The sequence below is a fragment of the Beta vulgaris genome, chromosome 9, assembly GCF_026745355.1.
Source record: "Beta vulgaris subsp. vulgaris cultivar EL10 chromosome 9, EL10.2, whole genome shotgun sequence".
NCBI classification, from domain to species: domain Eukaryota; kingdom Viridiplantae; phylum Streptophyta; class Magnoliopsida; order Caryophyllales; family Amaranthaceae; genus Beta; species Beta vulgaris.
In genome coordinates this window covers 54,197,573-54,217,342 of record NC_079210.1, presented here as the reverse complement: position 1 = coordinate 54,217,342, position 19,770 = coordinate 54,197,573, and the positions used below count along the sequence as shown (strand labels likewise).

Here is a 19,770-nt window from a genome sequence, read left to right as displayed (position 1 = left end):
CGAGATTGCATGAAGTGGGACGTACTTAGAGGTGGGCATGGGCTAGAGGTGAGCATGGGCCGGACCCGCACACGGGCTGGCACGGCTTGTTTTCGTTACGTGGGCTTATCACAGTTAAAAAATTTATCTCAGGCCCGCACCCGCACGATCCCGCTTAGATGGTTCGCAGGCTGAACATCCCTTTCCTTTGTTTTTTAGCATAAAACTGTCAAAAATTCAAAGAAACAACATAAAATACGGGCTAGGTCCGCAGGAGGCACGATCCCGACCTGTGGGCCTGTGCTTGGGCCGGGCCGTGAACAAAGTCTGAAAGTATCAGGCCTAGCCTGGCACTTACGGGCTCGAGCCCGACCTCTCATTTTCCTAAGCCCGCGGGCCGAGCCCGTGAACAGGCCCGCCCGGCTCATACCCAGGTCTAGACGTATTGTAAGTGAAGAGTTCTAGTATCTTTTGTTTGAGGCGTCAACAATTATTTTTCATCTGTTAAATCAGACATCTATTTGTGTAGATTGACTAATTAGATGGATTGTCTTGCACTAAAATGTAACTCGAAAGGATACTATAGAATTATAGAAATTTGATACTCGATGATGATCAAGTACCAATGATGCCTGATGGAGATCAAAAGAAACAATGTACCTGTGTTGAGGTACATTGTTTAACGGAATAATCGGCTATTTTATACGAGAGATGTCTTTGATTTTGTTGGGTATACCTCCCAAGTCCCACATCAGAGAGATAAGAAGAAGTCACCTAGTTTAGAAGAGTTCACCAACTACATTAGTATGGGATTTTCTGGGAAGGAGCCTAAAAACAAATTCGAGCGAGTTAGGCCCAAAGCAGACAATATTATACTAATGGTGGTGGACTCCTGGGCCCAACAGATTTATCTTTGTAAATATGAAGCTGTTGGTGGACTCGTGGGCCCAACAGATTTATCTTTGTAAATATGAAGCTGATGTATTTAAGCTCTGATTCGACAATTTTACACCTGGACACTTGAGGTAAATTGAAAAGTCCGAGTAACATAATAGGAGTTATATCATTGACTAATTGCATTAGTTAGATCAAAATCATGGTAATGCAAGCTCTTTACAAAATTTATGATCCTTTTATTTTTGTAAGTACTGAAGTTATAAATAATACTGTGATATCAACACTTATAAAATATTGGTGATTTCTTTTTTGCATGAAAGCAAGCATAAAATATTGGTGATTTCTTTTTTGCATGAAAAACCATCACTAATATCAAGTTGAATTTCTGCTAATCACAAGGGAAGCATAGCAGTTGGGAAACCAACACTTATTACTAGCTAGATTACTAGCTAGCTAGGAAACTTACACTTATTTTGTAGGTTTTCAAGGATACAATTTTTTATTTTCACTCTCAAAGGTTCATAAATAAAGATAGCAGTAACGGTACAGTCCTGATTATATGTCCTCTCTGCAAAAACTAAAGAGAATTCAATAATTTTCCTTATACAACATTTTCACCAAAAACTAATTTGAATCATAATTAGTTTTCAGATCGATCATACATGGCAACTTTTTTTTTTTTTTGATCCATATGAGCCACGAAGGCAGTACAAAGTACAAATTAAAGAAGGGGAGGGGGATTCGAACCTGTGACCTATCGTTCACAGTACCTCAATCTTAACCACTAGGCCAAGACATCCTTGGTAGATGTTTCATACATGGCAAATTTGATAGCCTCTTTAGATGTAGTTGGACTAATCTTATAAACATGTCTCAAATAGTCACAACAACCTTTTTATACACGTTACCTTTGAAAGTATCACCCTTAACAGGCTCAATTTCTATCGACGAGGGTGGATTAAAGAACGTAGCCACAGAGTACCTCTCTACATCAGCTTGTGCCACAACTCTATGCCAAGGACTCTCAACTCTTCCATGGCTCATTATTTCTAGCAAATCACCCACATTTACCAACAACGCGTCGCGCGGCCATGGAACAGTTAGCCACTTATTGTTGTGCATAACTTGGAGAGTACCAGAAGAGCCAAATTGGACAAGTAGAGAAAGGGCACTAGCATCTGTATGTGGATTGAAACTTAGTGTCAAATTAGGCTCTGGACAAGGGGGATAATAGTTTACCCTGATATTAATTTCCCTTGTGTTGGGATCAAAATATTGGATAAATGAGTTTTTATCTAATGATAAACTTTCAGCAAGTGCTTGTAGTAACTCATCACAAACTTTTTTGGCCTCCTCAACGTAGCTTTCAAACATTTCCCTGCATTATGACATGGTAAATTGAATTATATTAGTAGTGCTTGCTTTTAGATGTATAGCAATTGAGTCGTTCAGATTGGGTTTGGATGGTCGGATCAATGTTTTTTTTTGGTGTAAATGAGCGACTAATTAATGTCAAAAGACCAACTCAACCAAAAGCTTAAGCTGATGGTTGAGACCTCAGGATTAGATTTATACTCTATCACACCCCCTCACGCAAGAGCCCTTTGGGCTTTGAGGGGTGGATGAGATTCGAACCTGTGACCTTTTTGTCACGCTGGTTCTTGATACCATGTCAAAGGACCAACTCAACCAAAAGCTTAAGCTGATGGTTGAGGCCCCAGGAATAGATTTATACTCTATCAATTAAGTGCAGTGATGTAGACGAGATTCAATCCTAAATCTTTAGAGTACGATTATTTGCGTAAGGTTCAATATAATACATTGCTTTTCATACCTGAATTTTGTTGGATTTTGAGGCCAAACATTGAGCCCATCAGTTGATCCTCTAGGTGATGCTTTCATAGTTAAACGATCAATCCAATCAATTGGCTGATTTTTTGGGTTAATAAAATTCCTCCCATAACCCATATTATCTATACTACCATATGTTCCAACACTCTTTTTCTTCTCCTCAAATGACATATCAAAAAAACCTTTAACCACTTCCTGAACACCACCCAACAAAGAAATTGGTACACCATGATCTCTAACCAATACCATTCCCCATTCTTTCGCCCCCGCCGCGAGCTTACTTAGCTCACTTTGTCTCTCCTCCACAGCTAGTAGCTTAGCCATGCTCACCGACGGAAAATCCGTCGGTGAGCAAGGAATTTGGTTAGAGTCTAGGGTGTCTAAGGACGCATTAACAAACATTTTTGGTATGTTTTCAAGGCCATGGCGCGCTAGTTCTTGGACCACAGGCACTCTTAAGGTTCTTTTTGAGCCACCTTGGTCTAAGAAGGTAGCTTCATGAAAGCAAAATTTGGTATCTTCTAACATTTTCTTATTCCTATACTGAAATTAGAGATCAATGTTTTGGGTATAGGTTGCACCAAAAATGTAATGGACTAGTGTATATTTATACAGCTACAATAATTGAACAATAATAGCATCATAGCATGTTAATGTGTAATGAATTAGTCAGACTTTGATAAGTTCTGATTTCCAAGGAAGATGGAGTATTTAAGAGCAGTTGCCGAAATTCATGGTCTTGAGGAGGCCAGAGGGAAGTAACACATAAAATATTACTGTGAGAAGTGAATAATAAGGAGGTAGTGTGGGCATGGCCGACAGTTTTTTCTAGATAACCATAATTGTTGACAGCAGGAAGATCAAGAAATCTAAATTGCATCTCACCCATGCACGCAATCGATCTGCCAGCAGTAACAAATCGCAATTTAGAACGTGCATTTAAGAGTGCACAATCTTTAGGGATGACAACTCAGTCCGGATCTGACCCTAGTCTGCTACGATCCGAAGAAAAAAATCCTAGTCGACTCCGATAAAAAAGTAATCCGACTCCGAGTCGAAGGAGGGTCGGAGTCGAATCTCATAAAATGATCCGACATCCGAATCCGACTCCGTATTTGAGTCAATCAATCCTTTTTTCTTATTTATGTTGATGTATTATATATGTATAATTTGTATTCGACTTTCAACCAATTGTATTATATAGGATTTTTCCATTGAAGAAATGATTGTTAATTATAAATTATAATAGTAATATTTAGATTATTTGTGTACTATATAAGATTTCCATATAATGATTAGAATAAATTGTAATGATTAGATTATTGTATTGTAGAAGACTATTCTATTATAAAAAATGGGCAAAAATATAAGTCAGATCGGGTTCGAAATCGGATGTTCGAATTTTAAGTCGGATCAAAGTCGGAGTCGGATGTTCAGATTTTAAGTCGGGTGTCGGAGTCGGGCTCATATTTAAAATCCGCCTTCTTATAGGGTCGGAATCGAATCATGCATAATCCGGTCCAAGTCCGGCCCGTCGCTATTCCTAACAATACTTATAGTACATACGGTTTTTTTGAGTTTATACTACATTAAACAGCTAATCAATGTTTTCACTAACAAGTGTCCTGGCTCATAGATAATAAACCATCCAAATAATTGCTCTATAATCTATGTGAAATGATATATGCAGTTCTTAAAGCAATATAAAAGGAAAATTGGTAGATTTAACAGTTAGATATATATACATCTAACAAAATAATTTTTATACAAAAATATAAAATAGTGGTTTCGCCAAAATTAGTGTTTGTGTCTAAAAAAATAGTGTATCTTTTGTTGTTTTTATCTTATTTTACAGACAATGTTAACACCCAAACACTATTTTTTGTGAAAATTGTTAGATGCATCTAATTGTTATATACCGAAGAAACTCAACACCCAATGATTTTGGTTTGATTTACTAGTTTCAATCCAACAATCAAGCTTTCTATTTCTTTGTGAAATTAGTATTCACTTTCTGTCAAAAATGGTTGAGCAAAAATTACATCCTATATATAATTTTATCTCTAGGAAACCTAGATCAAAAGAAAACAAATTAACAAAATAACTATCACTTGTACATAAAGACAAACCAAATAAAAAGGTGATCCTCTTGGGATCACCCATCAGTTGATAATATCTAATCCCACTTCACACCCAGTAATTATATGCATAAAAGAATAAAAGGATTAAGGTTAGGACATCTTCACAAGACATATAATATACATATGCACACAAATCTTCACATATACCTATCATAAATTCCTAAACGTACTAATAGTAAATGCTTATTACAACCCCGAGCGTTGCATATATATATATATATATATATATATATATATATATATATATAATATATATATATATATATATATATATATATATTATATATATATATATATATAATATATATATATATATATATATATATATATAACACTCATAATCTATATCATAGATCATCTAACTACGTACCATAATTTAGTGGAATATGGTAAAAAGTAGAAGAAAATTATGATAGATCGAAGATCAATAGAGGTAAAATAAATATGGATTTTTGTATAAGTAGGCCAAGAGAGAAAATTTATTAAATGATTTATGACCACAAATTTTAGAGCAAGTGTTTGTGTATGGTCCTTTTGAATTATGATCATACCATGTTATGGATAGGACAAGAATAGATGGCCCATTCACAAGAGGTTGTTGGATACCATGCAAAGTAAATAAAAATTAAATAGTAGCCTATGTTTGTTGAGAAATGATAGAGATGTAATAGGTAGACACATTTATCAAATTTTGTGTATATATTATGTTAATATAGTATAGTTTTATACTTGTGAAAAAGCATGTAATATGTCTTGGATTATCTAGTGCTAGAATTAATCAAGTATGGGTTTGGCTGTCCGGTCAACAAGTCGGATCTAGGGTGAAATGCCTTAGCTTGGTGGGAGCATGGGGACAACACCCTCGAAAATATCAATGTATGCAGTTTAGTAAACTGCTTCTATTTTGATTACGGATTTAGGCCCATTCTGGATTGTTTTTTCTCTCCCTGTGGATGTAGCTAGTATTTTGTTAGTGAACCACGTTAATTTTGTATCAATTATTCTATAATTCTTCATAGTTTTATTACGTTCGTTATAACAAAGTAATGTAAGAAAAAAAAATACAAATATATTCTTTTTACATACCATGATTCACTTACATGCAAACACCTTTAATTTCTCCACTTTTATATTTGAAACATCTCCCTTTTTAAAAAAGTTGCATATTATTTGCTACACTTTATTGACTTATTTAACAATATATTCTTTTTGTTTCTTTCATAAGATAATAGCAAATCTAATTTTTTTTTTTTTGGCCCGCTAAGGACCCCATGATAAGATGAAGGGTCGTGCCAGACCGACACCTCTCACAGGTTAACACGGCCTGCGTTCGCGGACAGACTTTTTGAGATTGGGGAGATGGTAAGAAAAACTCTCTTCCGAAATGTCTCTAATAAGGATCGAATCCCCAACCTTAAGATTGAAAGTTTCCTTTCTTTGTAACTAAGACAAGCTTAGCTTGAGAAATAGCAAATATAATTACCTCTGTAGACAATGTTGACTTTATAAAGTTGCTGTAAATAATCGCTCACAACAACCTCCTTATACTCATAATCCTTTTATATATCGATCTTTCTTTTGACGGGTGCTTATCATTTCTAAAAGGCTTAATTAATAATGATGCCTATCCCAAGAACTTTGAACTTTTCCATTACTAATTCTCCGAAGAAAATCTCCAACATTAACTTGGATTGTATTTCACTAAAAAAAAAAAAAATAAAAAATAAAAAAAAAAAAAAAAAACTAGGATTGCATTAGTGGGCCATGGAACATTAGCCAGATTTTTTTGCGTTTGTGCATAACTTGGAGCTCATTAGAGTTAGAGGTATTTAATTGGATTAGTAAGAGTTAGAATTGTACTATCTGAATGTGGGCTTAAGCCCATTGCTGGTTGGGGCTTTGGACAAGGCTTACATTAGCTCTCTAGTTTTGGGCTTAATTATATTTGAGAAAGGAATTTTTATCTAGACTTGGAGATAATTCTTCAGCTATTGCTTGGGCCTTGGAGTACTATTTCATCACCCATTTTTCTTGCCTCCTATGCATAACTTTCAATCAGTTCCCTGCTTATAAAAACATCCAAGGACTGTTACTGGCATTTTTCACAAATATATGATGCCTTTAGGACCTGTTCTCCCCAACTTATTTTCAGTTCAGTTCAGATCAGTTCAGTTCAGTTCAGTTCAATTCAACTCTTGAAAATACTTTTACTCTCACATATCACTATTCATTTCAGTTCAGTTCATTTCAGTTCAATTGTTTTATGCCGAAGAGAACAGACCCTTAATTAAATTTTAGTTTTATAACTAATAATAATAAGACCACATCACTTTGTGCATCAAATATGGTCACTTTGTAAGCTAAATGAGTCACTTATTAAATTAAAGAGATCATTTATAGATAATGGATCACTTTGTAACTTATAGTAGTCACTTCTACGATAATCAATTATCCTTTTAGGACAATAAGTTATTATCCTCGTCTTACCATAAATTATGATAAGGAGACTCTATAAGTAGCCTGTTATGTTACGAGCTCCTAGCTATGCTAGCGTTATTATAAAACTTAGCTGACTTATTGGATAGTTTACCCACTACTAATAGAATTTAATGTAAAGTGAAATCCAAATTCAATATTAACAATTACTATATTTTAATGATCTATTAAAAGTGAATAATCTATCTAGTAGTGTAAATGTAATTATGTCCCAACACTATAAGGATCCTAGGTAAACTTTCATAAAAATGTGTGATCCAAGGAAAGTTCACATGTAGGTAGTTATGTAATCGACTCCAGAGTTTCAAATTAGAGTAGACATAATTAATGTCATGACTCATGTCTCATGCGGTTGAGGACCCACTCTTCTGTTAATATGCCTCCAATTTGTTCATCTCACACGACCGGAAAAAGAACAAAGTGAGCACCAACTCTAACTGAGGTCCCAATGCTGGTTTGATTTTTTTGATTATGCCTCCAATATAGGTCGATCATATTCATGATAGATATTATATATGTTAACTAATTCAGAAATTCGAATCACATAGTAAACAAGCTGCTTTAATTTTATATTGGGTCACAAATTTTCAATTTGATAAATAGGGAATTATATATCATTGGTAGAGAGATTTTTTTTTGCTGTTTAAAGTAATTTGGATCAAATTCAAATTAACTGAAAATCTGAAACCTAACAAATTTTGAGTTTTTCGTATAGTAAATTAGAAATGTCTTTTATTTTAAGGATGACGATCACAACAATAATGATAAAGTCTTGTTCGTTGGTAAGATCAGGAAACTAGAGGACTAATATGTTTTTCCATCATAAATATTTGATAAACCGGCCTATATGATTACACCGGTCTAGTATTTGTCCTATTTGTCTTATAGATTTTCTATTTCTATTGAGAATTAGTAACTAAAATTTACTAATTTTAGCAAATAAGCTAAGATAGAGTAGAATTTATACGTGAACAATATAAGCTCTTATTAAAAGCATATACTTTCTCTATTTCAAAATATAAGGCATTCACGCTTTACGAAAAAAAAATTTGATCACAAAGATCTCTCAATACGATAAATAAAAATTTATACCATTGGATTCGTCTTGAAAATTATAATAATATTATTTTTTAAAATTTTCTATCAACATAAATTGAGAGTAATTAATAGTCAAAGTTCGACCTCGAACATCTTACGTGCCTTATATTGTGAAACGGAGGGAGTATTAATAAACTCCATTTAAATTAAGTAGGCCACGTAATTAGCTTTGGGATAATACTCATATAAGTATTTCATATTGATATGATCAAAGTAATTAAAGGGTAGTCTTTGATAAGTCATATTTATATATAGTTTTTAGGTGCATTTAGGTTGCATTTTAGAGCATTTAGTTTCATATTTAGGTTCATTGTTGCATTATATTCTTAAGTTATGCTTTTCTATTCCTATTCGGTATGTTTTCTTGTTTTTGATGAATTTCAGGCATTGAAGACTTATTTGGAGTATGATTAGCTAATCTTGAGGATTAGGAGCACTTGGAAAGAAGCTACAATGAATAAGGATCGTATGGATATGTCATAGTACGAGTTTGAGCAAAAACGAAGCGGAAAATCATTAGAAGAAATGTGAAATAGAGTCACGTCTACTCTTCTGATCATAACTTCTGATGTGCTTATTAGAATCGAGTAATTCCACCATATTTGGAAACTAGACTTGAAGATCTTTCCAACGATAGGTGGCACGCCCCGAGGAGACTTCTAGTCAAGAAGTTATGCCTTTCGGAAGATTGCACTGTTTCTGCTGGAATCTGCCACGCGTACGCGCGGATCACTAATCCGCCTATTAATGATTTTATCTAAGATTTTCCTTATCTTGTAAATTACTTTCCAAGTCATATTAGGTTATTGAATATTTATTTAGATAGGTTTTCATTCTTTCTCTCTCCTCCTCCCTCTCACGTTATTTTAGGTTTTAGGTTTTAGTTTTCTCTCTTCTTTTTCTCTCTAGTTTCTCGTGTAAACCCTAGTTTTTACTATTTTTCATTAATTCATGAGTTTTATTAGTTTCTTTTGTTGATTTCTTTATTATGTTTTCTTGGTAGATTTAGATTTCATTATTTATTTCATGATAGAGTAGTTTCTTTTATCTATGGTTAAGTTGAACCCTAGTATGATTTAATTATTCATGATTGTTTCTTTAAATTCTCATATTAATTGTTAATTGTTCTTGCTTAATTGATTGTGCATATTCCAATACTAGATTAGGGATAACTAGTATTGTTATGATTCCATTGTCTTGATCACAACGGGAGTTGGATTTTGACGGATTTGAGTATTTCAATTAAGGACATGAAGTTCTCCACGGGAGTAGGTAGAATGGATTGTTAGGAAGTTAAAGTGTCGTGTTTAATGTCTTTAATTTGCATGATTCCACGGGAGTAGGCTTGAATGCATATTAGAGAAGCCATAGATACTCGGGAGAGGTTATGGTACTTTCTAGGGTGTACTTTTCCTTGTGAATATTTAATTTATTAGTTTGGGGTAGAAATTATTTTGTATTATTTCGTGCTAGTGGGGATACTTAACTGTAGAGTTTTTTTATTTATATATTGATTAGTATTGTTATTTCGACGATCGTTGTTATTAATCTCCTTTAGTCTTACCATTATTTAAGGGCTAATCATGAACAACTTTCTCTCTGTGGGATCGACTCTGACTTACCCTACTACATAGTTAGGAGGATTAGTTAGGTTATTTATTTTTGTTAGGTGCGCGACACGCCTATCAATCTTACTCCTTACCCTATTCATGCATATATTGAAAAGGTAGTTGATATACCATTTCAAGAATTGGAATCTTATATTAAATCAATTTAATCTATACATACAAACTCCTACAATAATATTTATATTGGGAAAAGACATGCCTTTCATCTAAAAAGTGTGGTCGTGAAAAGGTGCAAATCATGTGGATTATGTCCAAATAATGTGCTGACTGAAGGAGTTAAAATTCTTTGACCATGAATCTCAACTGGTTTTGCATGTCAGACAACAATTAACTGTGTCAAATTAATTAATTAATTACACCATGTAAATTAACTTAGAGAAAGGACGAAGAAACCAACAAATCGGAAGTACATACTCAGTAGACATACAGTAACAGTAATCTGACTACTAATGAACATGGGAAGGGTATTTTTAGGGTTGAAATCTGTGCGCACGTGCAAACATGTGTGTTACTGAGGTGAAATCCCCCATGCAACAGCATATGCACACGTGCCCACATGTGTGTGTGAGTGCGTGATTTTAGCTTGTGAGTTAAAATTTTGGTTCAGTAGTAAAAATTTGGAAGGCAATATCAATGCTGCGGCATATATCATCATGCATATATGTGTGGAATGTGGATACATCTTTCATATGAAAATTAATCCCACATGCATATATATTATATATACTTCCTCCATTCCATATTACTCACTAGTTACTACACTTTTCATTTAACGGACTCCTAGGCAATTTTTTGGAGAAGAAAGAGGTAGAGAATAAAAAGAAAAGGAACTCATGCAAGAGGAAAGAAATTAAATAGAGTTTATTGTTCAAAAAAAAAGTGTGGCAAGTAATGTGAAACTTTCCACAATGAAAAGTTTAGCGAGTATTATAAAACGGATGAAGTATATAGAATGGATATTACAATTTCATCACTAAGACACAATATTAAGTTATAAAAAGACATTTAAGCTTAGTAAACTATATAAGAAGTTACGTACCATTCTTTTATATAAGGCATTATAATCATTAACATAAGTATGAAATTAAATATATTGCCTAATATTTTATGCTATTTTATAGTCTAATACATGATTTGTTCAAAGGTTATAGGAACCCAACTATATATACTCAAATACTCTATTTGTTTTCTAAATATCTTTCAACATCTCGTTTAAGTTCACTTTCTTAATTGATAAAGGTTTGTTCCATTTTTACATTATCTTACCCCGCTTGCTGGACCTACCTAATTCTTTACTTTTTCACAAGTCATATCTGCATTTTTTTTTCCTATTTGAATTATATATATAAAAAGGATCCACCTTCATACTCTTTTTTTAATCTCGTTTTTTAATTAGTATAGTAACTAAGATCTTTTGGACCACTTCCTATATTATGTCATTTGATTAACAATACACTAGTATGTGCTTTAAAGCTCAGAAAATTCATTCATTTTGGACCACATATATATAACTTTGGAGTGATCTCTCCAATGCATTGTATCTTTTGATACTTGTACATAACTTTGCTAATGCATGTATACTGGACCACGTATATTAAGATCTTACTAGTAGTACTGCTTTTTATGGGTGACCTTGATCTTTCAGAATTTGTTGCATGGTTTCGTTTTTGGATTATTCAAGCCAGTACATATATAGTTGTACGTAATATACTGTTTGTATTACTGAAACATAGCCATCACTGTCATTCATATGGTTTGAACCTTATCAGTTGATCCGCTCCAACTCCATATATGCAAAGTATTGCTCAACTAATGTAGCTATGCTACATCTTCAAAACTGATACACCAATGTGATAACTCATAACGGTGAAACCGTGAAATAAGGTAGATTTGCTAACGATATAGCTGCATTACATGATACTACTATACGAAATCACTTGGAAGGTTATTACTTTTTCTTTTCTTTTCTTTTCTTTTTGGTGCGTAGGAAACTTTTTCTTTTTGTAAGCAGAGGGGTATATGAGCGAGGGTGTGCAAGGAGCCAAACAGCACAGGACCTCCAAAATTATAAATGCCCCAAAATATATTATTTTGAAAATTTTACTTCATATTTGAAGAAATTACTCTTGTTTTCCACCCTTAGCTTAATAAATTTGTCAATAATTTATCTTTAGATTTTCAACTTTTCATCTTTAGAACTCTAACCTTTCATCTTTATTTTCTATACATTTAGGGGCCAATTTTCATGTTAGAACCGGGACCCCAAAATCTTCAAGACGGCCCTGTTTGTAAGTGATATATTCCGAAACAAAATACATAGATACAAACTCCAATAATGGGAAGCCAGGGATAGGAGAGGCCGGCTTACCTTCTCGGAAGGGCCTTCCAAGCCAAAAGAGAGTAAACGGCAAATTAAAGCATAAACCAAACATAAATAACCACTCATAATAATAATAAAAAAGTATATTAAACAACCAACACAAACAAATTACAGTGAAGTCAGCAACACATCCTTTTTGAAAGACTATAGTTAGCCATTATTTCGATGGACTCCATCTATTTCAATCCTTATGTTCTTCAATTCCTTTTTAATTTTTACACACGCACATATTATTAAGTAAACAGGTTTCGATGATTCGATCAATTAACTTTTATTTATACTAGAAATATACTTGGATGCAATTATGATATATTCCCTCCATTTGTTTATGTTCTTCCTATTTCTTTTTGCAACTTCAATTAATAATTGCATATATATAGGTCGATTAATTAACTATAATTTGCTCTTGCTAATCAATTAATTTAATTTCAAAGGAAATAAATTATGATATAAATATCTCCACTCAGATGAAGATCGATCGTAAGAGCTTAGCAGTTAATTATTCTATCACCTACAAGTGTTATTTTCAAATTTCTATAGTAGAGTGGATTGAAATTAAACCTGTCTCCTCTCTAGGATTTTGGTTAAGAAACTCATTAGCTTCTTTGGTGTACATTTCCTTTTTCACTTAACAACCTTCCTCATTAATTTTGTAAAAGATCATTTCTAATGTAACTTATCTTTATCATAAATCTTAATTTGAATTGATCATGAGCATTGTTGGGCATATAGTCAATATGGGGATCAAGGTGTGTATAAGGTGCGGAGATGAGGTTGCGTGAAAGAAAATGCGTCAAAATGTTCTTTGAAGGCTTCACTCGACCGGGTCGGGCAAGTGCCGCCCGATCGGGCCCGAGACGAGGGTACAACAGGGGGCAAGGTAGGGCGCCCGATGGCGTTGGGCATGTTCACATGATCGGAGTAGTAGCAAACTATGACCGGGAGATTCCCGTCCGATCGATCGTCCCGCGTCTGGGGTTTGTTTGGTGAATTGGCGCCTGATCGGGCGGTGGTAAATTTCGACGCGAAAACACGTTTTTCCGAGTTGGGGTATAAATAGCTAACCTAATGCGTTTATAAGTATATTATTCATTGTTACTCTCATATTCAAGAGAGAAAAGGCTAGAGAGAGATTTTGGCTGGAGAGCTTTTGTAATCTTTTCTTGAACATTCATCGATTCCTAATGCATATTCATGGTTTTCCTCCAAGTTCTTGGGTTTCCACGTTAAAAGTTCTCTTGTGTCTTTCATTGCTTTCGTTGTTCTACTATTGTTTGATTTACTTGCTAGATTGATATTCAATAAAACCTACAAGCATAAGCTAGATAGCAAAGAAAATTGTCAAGAAATTTTTAATATGTTCTTTATTTGCAAGATGAAGGGTCCATACATGTAACACTAACGCACTATATAATAGTCAACAACAATAGTTAGAAAGTATGTAACTGATCCCTTTGATTCTCTAATAAGTCTTCTAAGAATGACCCCATAAATTAACATAAATCAATACAATAATGCATGGCTATAGCCTATATAGAGTTACGAGGATTGAAAGAGAATATGTGAATGTTTAGCCACACTAGTATATAAAATACTCTCTTATATTCTTTGCTGCTCACAACAATCAAGTATTTCATCTTTGAAATAGAAGAATTCACTAGTCTAGCATGTAACTAACTAAGATACTAAGTAGTAAGTACATTACAAGTCCTTTCCATGGTTAACTTTTTGCCTATCAAAACAAAATTGCAATTCATCACTATCTCCATAATGGAGCTTAAAGATGAATAGGAGACAAGCCAACACAAGTAAACCTGTTCCAAGGCACACCTATGCGTAAAGTCAAGCAAACTATGCACTCTATTGCCAAAAGTTGTCACTTCGTTCTACCCTAGCTAGTAGCTACCATGTATATATTCATGAACGATGGCCTAATAGTTTCTGATAACTTTGATCACCAGTTTTGGTCACTTTAATTAAAACATATTACCTCTATTTTTTTTTTCAATCGCAACATTTAATTATATTAATAGATTCACCAAAAAGACAAATATTGCAACTAAAAAAAACGGAAGAACTAATGACGTCTTGTCCTAGTGGTTGAGATTGATCGAGGTGCTGTGAATAATAGGTCACAGATTCGAAATCCACTCGCCTTCTTTATACTGCTTTCATTGCTCATGTAAATCAAAAAAAAAGAACGGAAGAAGTATCCAATATAATATAATCATATACCAACCCATAATAACCATGGCAAATATAAAGCCACCCGTACAAAACTTGAGTCAATTAGAGGCTCAACAAAGCCAACTCACCTATATATATTTTGCCATATTATAAAGGATTATTAGACACCAACTAAACCTAATCAGTTGGAAATAGGTAGCCAATTACTTTCCTAAATACTTATATTACATGTACGGAACCTAGATTATCCCCCCTATATAGATACCACGTACACTTATACCCACAACAACAAATTAAAAAACAAAACACAAGATGATGGGCAGACCAAAATAGTCATAAATTTGCAAGCCAAGAAAAAAAAAAGATATGATATTACTGGTCACGGGAGAAGGGTAAACTATGATCTGTAGAGTGTAGACTACTACCTCTATAATTCATATACTTCCTATCATTCATAATATAGTGTTTGGTTCTTTTTATAATCTCTAAACAATTACTTTATAATTCATATACTCCCTCCGATTTATAATATAGTGTTTGGTTCCTTATTATACGGTCTTCAAGACGTATCTTTAAGCTTTAATATCTTCAATTACGTATTAATAAAAAATATAAAAAGTTGATATTATGAAAATACACCTTGAGGCTAGCAAATCTAACAAGATATACATGAATATGTTTTTTTTATATATATATTAATGAGAATATGTGGTCAAATATTCTAAAGTTTGACGCGCCAAAAATGAAACAGACAATATATTTTGAGACGGATTGTATATGATTTTTTTAAAATAGGTAAGAATAAATTCTTTTGGTTATCCCTTACATAAGGCCTCGCCTGGAGGCTTATTACAAGCCAGCCACTTCCAAACTCGACTCCTTCCCTTAAATCCCAAGCAAAATGCATTGGAGTAGGAATTGAATCTTAAATTTCGCTAAAAGCCTACAAGAGATGGAGAAACTCACCACTTGATGATTAACTGCAATTCATAGACTCCTAGTCCATATGAATATCGTAGGGGTGGCAATGAGCCAATGAGACGAGATAACTCATAAGCTATTCGAGATCAACTCGGTCAAAGATCGACTCGAATGAACTCGAATCAAACCTGAGCTCGACTTGAGATGTTGGTGACTCGATTTGAGCAACTCGATATTCGACTTGAAAACTCGATCGTGAGAAGTTCGAATACCCAATTATTAATACCTAAATTCAACATTTTTCTACCTTATCGTTGCTTTTAACATGAGACACTGTCCAAAATCTACTCGGTCAAAGCTCAACTTGATCAATAGTCGACTCGATCCAAGCTCAGTCAAAACTCGATCAAAACTCGTCGAGTGAGCTCAACTCAACTTAACTCAACCTCAACTCAAAATACTAATAAGTCAAGTCGAGCTAGCTCAAACTCAAACTCGACCGCATCATTGCCAGCCCTATGAATATGATAGCATTAGCTAGGTGTCCAAATACGGAGAAATTAAAGAGGGACGTGTACCCCGTTTTTGTTAAGACCCTTCATTCTGCCTGGCTGTCTACCCATGTGCACCTCACCTCAATATAATCTTCTTTCTCTCTCTCCTCTTTTTATCTCTTCTATATCTTCTCCTTCATTCCAACTGGCATTTCTCCTTCATTCCAACCTCCTATATAACTCACCCAAAAAAGAAAGAAAAAAAAAAAGAGCTTTCTCAACCTTCATACTTCATTATTTTTCTAAGAACAAATTATACATTACAAACATATATATACATTCTTAGAATCAAATAAATATATAATGATGAATAATAACAATGTAGTTCTAAATGGTGCTTCTTCTTCAGAGTGTAGCAGTGGATGTGAGTCTGGTTGGACTCTTTACTTAGAACATTCTAACAGTAAATTTTCTGTTGGTGGTAATAGAAAAATGTCAGCTTTTCATCATGGTCAAGATCAACAAGGTAAAAAACTTAATGGTAAATTTTTTGATGAAGAAGAAGAAGATGATGATGATAATAATGATGAAGATTTATCAATGGTTTCTGATGCATCTTCAGGCCCACCACATTTTGATCATGATATTGATTATGATGAAGAAGAAGAGGTTTTTTGTTATGATAAAAGGAAAAAACAAAGCATGAAATTACCATCATCACCAGTATATCAATGTTATAAGGCTGAGGATTTATCTCTTGATGATACTGCTAGTTCTTCATTTTTTACCTCTAAGGTAATTTTTTTATTATTATATGTTAATAATTTGGACCAACATTTTGCATGATAGTTTGATCTTTCTGTGATTATATATTAACAGATAATTTTTTATGTTTTTTGCAGAAAAAAGTTGGGGGGAATAAGGTTTCTTCACAAGGTTTTTCTGCTACTCATTTTCATCAGGTAATTTAAATTATTTTACTAGAAAAAACAAATTTATATTAAAATTGTACTGGTTGTATATATACTCTCTCCGTTTCATTTTAATTGTTACACTTTGATATTTTACACTATTCATAAATTTCACTTTCACCATCAGTTGTGATTTATGCGCGGATGAAAATATAGTCATGTAGAATCTTGTTAGATTCATCGTAACATGTATTTTATTAATATTTACTTTTTATGATTTTTTATACAAAACTAAAATATATATCCTCAAAGTTTTGTATTGACATGGGTGAAAAATATAAGTGTGTAGATTAAAATGAAACGAAAGGAGTATAAATTAATATTTTCTTCTTTAATTAATTGATTATAAGTTATTATTAATGTACATTGCCATTTTTTTTTTTACAGGATAGATCTACTAATTTTCATGAGGACCAGTGTGGTTTTTTTCAGCCCACTTACTCAACAAAGCAATTTCAACATAACCAGTTAAGTCTCTCATTTTATAGTTAATTGCAATTAGAAATTAGAAGTGTATCATTAATTATTAATTGGAATTATAACAATGTGGCATGCCTAGCTTAACGTGATCTAAATTGAAACATTTCTTCTTTCTATATAAATGTAGTATTTGATTTGATATAGTCTGGTATTAATAATATTTTATGAACTTTTCGTACATGCAACACAAAGCTTTTATGTACAAGGGATTTTCTTCTTATAAATCAATCTGTATAATTACTTGCACAATGCAATTGAATTTCTAGTTATAATATATAAGTGAATACCTATAAAGGCATAATCCTGGTAGGATAAATGTTATTGGTCACACGAGTCAATAATTTATCTCCGATGATATCCAAATATATTATACGTCTCCATTTTCTTTTGTCAAGTGTTATATATATAAGTCTAATTTTCTAATATAAATTTAAGTTATATGTTTTTATAAGAAAAATTCTTATAACAATATGATTTATTTTTACAGGTGGTCATAAAAAGTAGACGACAAGGAAAAGGGTAAAGGGAATGATCGTACTAATTAAATCGAGTTGATGATGAATTGATGATCAAGAAAATTGCTCCAAAAGTAGTAATGAATCAAAGGGAGGAAAATGGTTACCTTGTCAAGAAAAGGAAGGGATAAAAGAAGCAGATCTCAAAGGGATCTTAGGTTTCTTTTCTCCCTTTCTTTATTTACTTTATTAATTTAATTTCCTTGTTGTTAGATAATATTTTTGTCTGTCAATTTAGTGGGAAATGACCTCAAGAGGAGTACAAGTAGAAATAAATTCTTGATGTACCCTAGGAATGAATTTGTTCCAACTGAGGTTGAATAGTGATTAGAGATGTAACTTATTATGTTAGAGTACTTCTAATTAATGCCAAGGCAATGCCAAAATCTCATTTACCACATGAAAGTATTTATTTTACCTCTCTTGCTATGTATGCAATGTTCTATCAAAGTCCCCCAAGGGATTTATTACGAGTACCAAACATACATATCAAGGATGTCTTGACTTAGTGGTTAAGATTGAAGTGATATAAACGATATCTATCAATAGTTGGATATACGTTAAACTTCTTGTATTATTGAAGATGAATTATGAAGAAGTGTACATTTCTTAATCATGTCCCAATATTTTTTGTATGGGGATTTTATTATTGACAAATCAACTTATAAGTAAACCAAACAACCAATATGTTTAGTCTTACTGTGACATTTAGAATTTGTCATGGATATTATTTGGTGCACACGAAAATTAAATTGTACAATAGCTGGTTAAATTGTAATATTGAACTTACACTTAAGTTAGATCCCCTAAAAAGAACCTTACACTTATTAATTTTCATTGGTTGCAAATCTCAGCTATTTTGGCAGAATATATTTATGCCATTTTTTCCAAGCCAATTAAAATTACAAATTTAGACACCCTTTAATCAAGATGGTTTCACCTAATTTTCCCTCATCAAAGATAAATTTTGTTTCATGTACAACAACATTGAATATCCATATATACAAACATTAATAATAAGATGATCTATCTTGACTATTCAATCAACCGTCAAATTGACCTAATTCTATAAATACGAAAAAAAATTAAGAAACGCCATAATTTTCCATACATATATATTTTACAGATGAAACCATTTATTTATTTATAACATTGTGAAATATATATTAGATAAAAAAATCCTCTCAACATTTATAATTACAACATTGACATGAAAAATAAGAATTGGATTTGTATTTAGGTATCCACGAATTTTTCCTTTTCTTATAGAGTTTTTTATTTTTTGTCAACTAGGACGAGACAATTACTATAAAGACCATGTGTAATGAAAATATGTAAACACGCATTAATAATATATAGAATCAACAATATTTAAACAATGGAGTTCGACCTAATAGTAAAAATCTTTGTAACACATTATAAATATAAAGAATTGTAATCCTTTTCTTTTAAAATAAATGAAATGTTTCCCTCAAAAAACTGTCACACAAAAGAGAAAAGTATTTTATTTATTTAAAAAAATCGCCTATATTACACATGCTCAACCCTGCCGATGTGTATGAAACTATGAATCTATGAGTATTCATCAATAGGAAGACAAACTAGAAGCTAGCTAGTTAGAGTGTTTGGCAAAAATGATCATGTGTTAGAAGTATAGTAGTATTACAAGCAGCACAATTTGACTAAATGAATGATATATTTATAATTGGTGGACTGATTACTGGAAAACGAC

The 19,770-nt window shown here is 32.9% G+C and overlaps 2 protein-coding genes across 3 annotated transcripts; one reads left to right on the top strand and one right to left on the bottom strand.

Annotated features, from left to right (window-relative positions):
- Positions 1-1,210: 1,210 nt before the first annotated feature.
- LOC104904853 (codeine O-demethylase) lies at positions 1,211-3,389 on the bottom strand. Its single transcript, XM_010693251.4, is given in 3 exon segments — positions 1,211-1,761; positions 1,764-2,254; positions 2,711-3,389. Coding segments are annotated over 3 exon segments (1,137 nt in total). The 5' UTR covers positions 3,256-3,389; the 3' UTR covers positions 1,211-1,660.
- A 12,564-nt stretch (positions 3,390-15,953) lies between these two features.
- LOC104904852 (hypothetical protein) lies at positions 15,954-18,455 on the top strand. 2 transcript variants are annotated; one of them, XM_057392047.1, is made up of 5 exons: positions 15,954-16,598; positions 16,695-16,867; positions 16,975-17,034; positions 17,431-17,510; positions 18,011-18,455. In XM_057392047.1, the coding sequence occupies exons 1-5, from the start codon at positions 16,436-16,438 to the stop codon at positions 18,018-18,020; spliced, it is 486 nt and encodes a 161-aa protein (XP_057248030.1). In that variant the 5' UTR covers positions 15,954-16,435; the 3' UTR covers positions 18,021-18,455. The 2 variants fall into 2 exon arrangements, with proteins under 2 accessions (XP_057248030.1, XP_010691552.1); XM_010693250.4 differs by having other exon boundaries at positions 15,964-16,867.
- The last annotated feature ends 1,315 nt before the right edge of the window (positions 18,456-19,770 follow it).

Bases quoted from the DNA above. Each gene is read 5' to 3' on its own strand.
- LOC104904852 (XM_010693250.4), top strand. From the start codon at position 16,436: ATGATGAATAATAACAATGTAGTTCTAAATGGTGCTTCTTCTTCAGAG. The intron at 16,868-16,974 runs GTAATTTTTTTA...TGTTTTTTGCAG, and splicing joins CTTCATTTTTTACCTCTAAG to AAAAAAGTTGGGGGGAATAA. The intron at 17,035-17,430 runs GTAATTTAAATT...TTTTTTTTACAG, and splicing joins CTGCTACTCATTTTCATCAG to GATAGATCTACTAATTTTCA.